The 2,500-nt window shown below is 36.3% G+C and overlaps 1 protein-coding gene across 1 annotated transcript in view; it reads right to left on the bottom strand.

Annotated features, from left to right (window-relative positions):
• The window catches only part of LOC125029210 (ionotropic receptor 21a-like), an 11,456-nt gene that overhangs the window by 3,437 nt on the left and 5,519 nt on the right, over window positions 1-2,500 (bottom strand). Inside the window, exons 8-9 of the mRNA XM_047619090.1 lie at window positions 1,864-1,972; window positions 561-755 (exon numbers count right to left, since the gene is read on the bottom strand). Coding sequence (XP_047475046.1) covers window positions 561-755; window positions 1,864-1,972 — 304 coding nt within the window. The remainder of the gene's footprint in view (window positions 1-560; window positions 756-1,863; window positions 1,973-2,500) is intronic.

The raw sequence follows: 2,500 nt of genomic DNA on the forward strand, positions 1-2,500 counted from the left end.
ACAATCGTATATGCAACTATATATATAAACACATCCATATACTTATTTAACTAACTATCTATGTGTCTTTATCCTCTATCTCTCGATCTAAGCCACCATATATAAACAAGCGCTATTTTTAACTGATTGGCGCCAGAAACACGTCCATTGTAGTTTTATTTAGAGAAGTGCCTTTACACATACGTACATGGCTCCGTTAGTGCTCAGCTACCAAGGAGTCAATTAGTACGCTACGTCACCTAACCTGATTTCGCCTTCCCTTGCGTTTTCAGGATTTTTATTTTCCTTCCTTTTAATGATATGTATACCAATACCAACACTATAATTACCATAATGGCATTATCAGTGTATAAGGCAATGTAAGATTTTAAAAAATCCGAAAATCAAAGAAAACGGTATACAGGTGAGATAGGTAGTACTAGTGATTAACTTACTGATGACCGAGCACTCATGGAGCCATCTATGTGTAAATACAATGAAGCAAACTCACAGTGAACATGCCACTCTTGGTGCCAATATATTATCACACAATACAGTACAACAGCCTCCTTTTTCCCGACCTATAAGCAGCAACCAGACATTTAGCGTGAAGGGGAAGGTGAGCGCCATCCAGCGGGGCAGTTCGCGCGGGGACGGCGTCAGAAAGCACGCCCTCTCGTAGTCGTAAGGGATACTGAAGGTGATGTAGCGCGCCCTCACCTCCGTCACGAACACGTTGCCTACGCCCATCTCCGCCTCGTCGTTGCTTATGCGTCCTGGAAATGAGCGTAAAGAAAGGGCTTTTTTTTTTTTTCTTTTTTATGAGTGTAATTACTACGAGGATATAGATATCAATAATGTTTATGATAATGATGTAATGAAGCTGAAGTGATAACAGTAATGATAATTATGATAATAATAACATTTAAAACATAATAAGGATAATGAAGATAATAATAATAATAGTAATAATAATAATAAGAGCGACAGTAGTAATAATTATCTGCTTCTTAGATATTTCATTAAGTATCCTTCTGGATAAGTCATTAACTCACAAAAATAACTATTGCACACGTTTTTCTGCAAATTATGCGGATAGAAAGGATTCCTTTAAATCGTTTTCCCACCTTTTCTTTCGTCCCATTGGCGTCTCTGCATATCTAGCAGTGTCATATTTTCAGTATGTTTTAATCAATATGAATATGATTACTTGAGTAGGAAGGTAATCGATTAAACCAAGTTTGAATAATGATCAACTATAAAAGTTAGAGTTCAGTGTCAGTAACTGACAACACTTACGATGAGAACCATAACTAAGGTGTTTCAGGACAGGAAACAAGCTCTGTCTCATGAAAATCCTAGTTGGTAAATGCCGAGATAAACCCCGCCCCTTTGCATCATTCCATGCAAATATTAATAGGGCTTCTTTATGTTTCTGCCTTTTTTCAATTATTTGCTATCTTATTTTTACAGCTGTCATTACTAAGCTATTTTTAGAGTAAATATATAGAGAAATCGCTTATCATAGCATATTGCAAAGACTGACATGACTGAAAACGGGGTGGAGCTAAATGACGTCATCGCGCTTAGCCATGAGGATGCGCCGCGTGATACCAGGTATAGCTAATTAGATAATTATTCGTGTATTTTACTTGATGTTATAATTTCCAGGAGTAAAACAAAAATTCCCCACCTTTATTCATGGCAATGATGTATTCATACCATAAACAACTGTTAGAAAGCTCCAGGAAAAAGGTCATTTTCATATTATGGTTCAACATGGTATATTGAAGTGGTGTTACCTATTTAGGTACGTTGGTTATAACAATAAAATTTAGTTTTTTTATGTTTTGATAAAATACTGTTTTATATATGTTTCCTTACCGACCATGCCCGTGTGAGTACCGTTGGGCAGGATGGTACCCCAGCGAGCAGGTCCCGGATGTTCGAACACTGGCTTGAAATTCAGCGTTCTTCCTATCGCTTGCACCACCTGAAATGTCCATTTCCTTATACTCTCTATATACAAAAATATTGGGAAATTTGCCTTTTTATTTTGTTCCTAAAACATTTGTGTCACTGATCTAAAAAAAAAAAAAAGAGGAGGCATTCGAACTGGTGGCCATCTTGGCATGTCCAAACCTTGTTAAAATTCTCTATGAAAGCAGTATGGGCAAGCCGCAGTGCAAAAATTCTAGTTCTCAGTTCTTTTAATGTCAGATTACATAGTCCAACACTGTAGCAAACTTCAAACTTTGAGGAAGGAAATTTTGAGAAGAAAGTACAATCTTCAATATAGTCCTAATTTAATCTAACCTCTTTGCATATTTAGGCTAAGAAAAGTTTGTCAAGGAACTCTTAATATAAATATACTCAATCTATTGTTACCGTGTTATGCAGTAGCTGAATTTATAATTTCGTGCCAAAGAGTAAAAGCAATTCCGATAATGAACTTTTGTTTGTTTCTACCTATACTCGCCTTCAACGATATTACTGCTGTATGAAATAGCTACATTAACAT

The sequence above is a fragment of the Penaeus chinensis genome, chromosome 9 (assembly GCF_019202785.1).
Source record: "Penaeus chinensis breed Huanghai No. 1 chromosome 9, ASM1920278v2, whole genome shotgun sequence".
Lineage (NCBI taxonomy): Eukaryota > Metazoa > Arthropoda > Malacostraca > Decapoda > Penaeidae > Penaeus > Penaeus chinensis.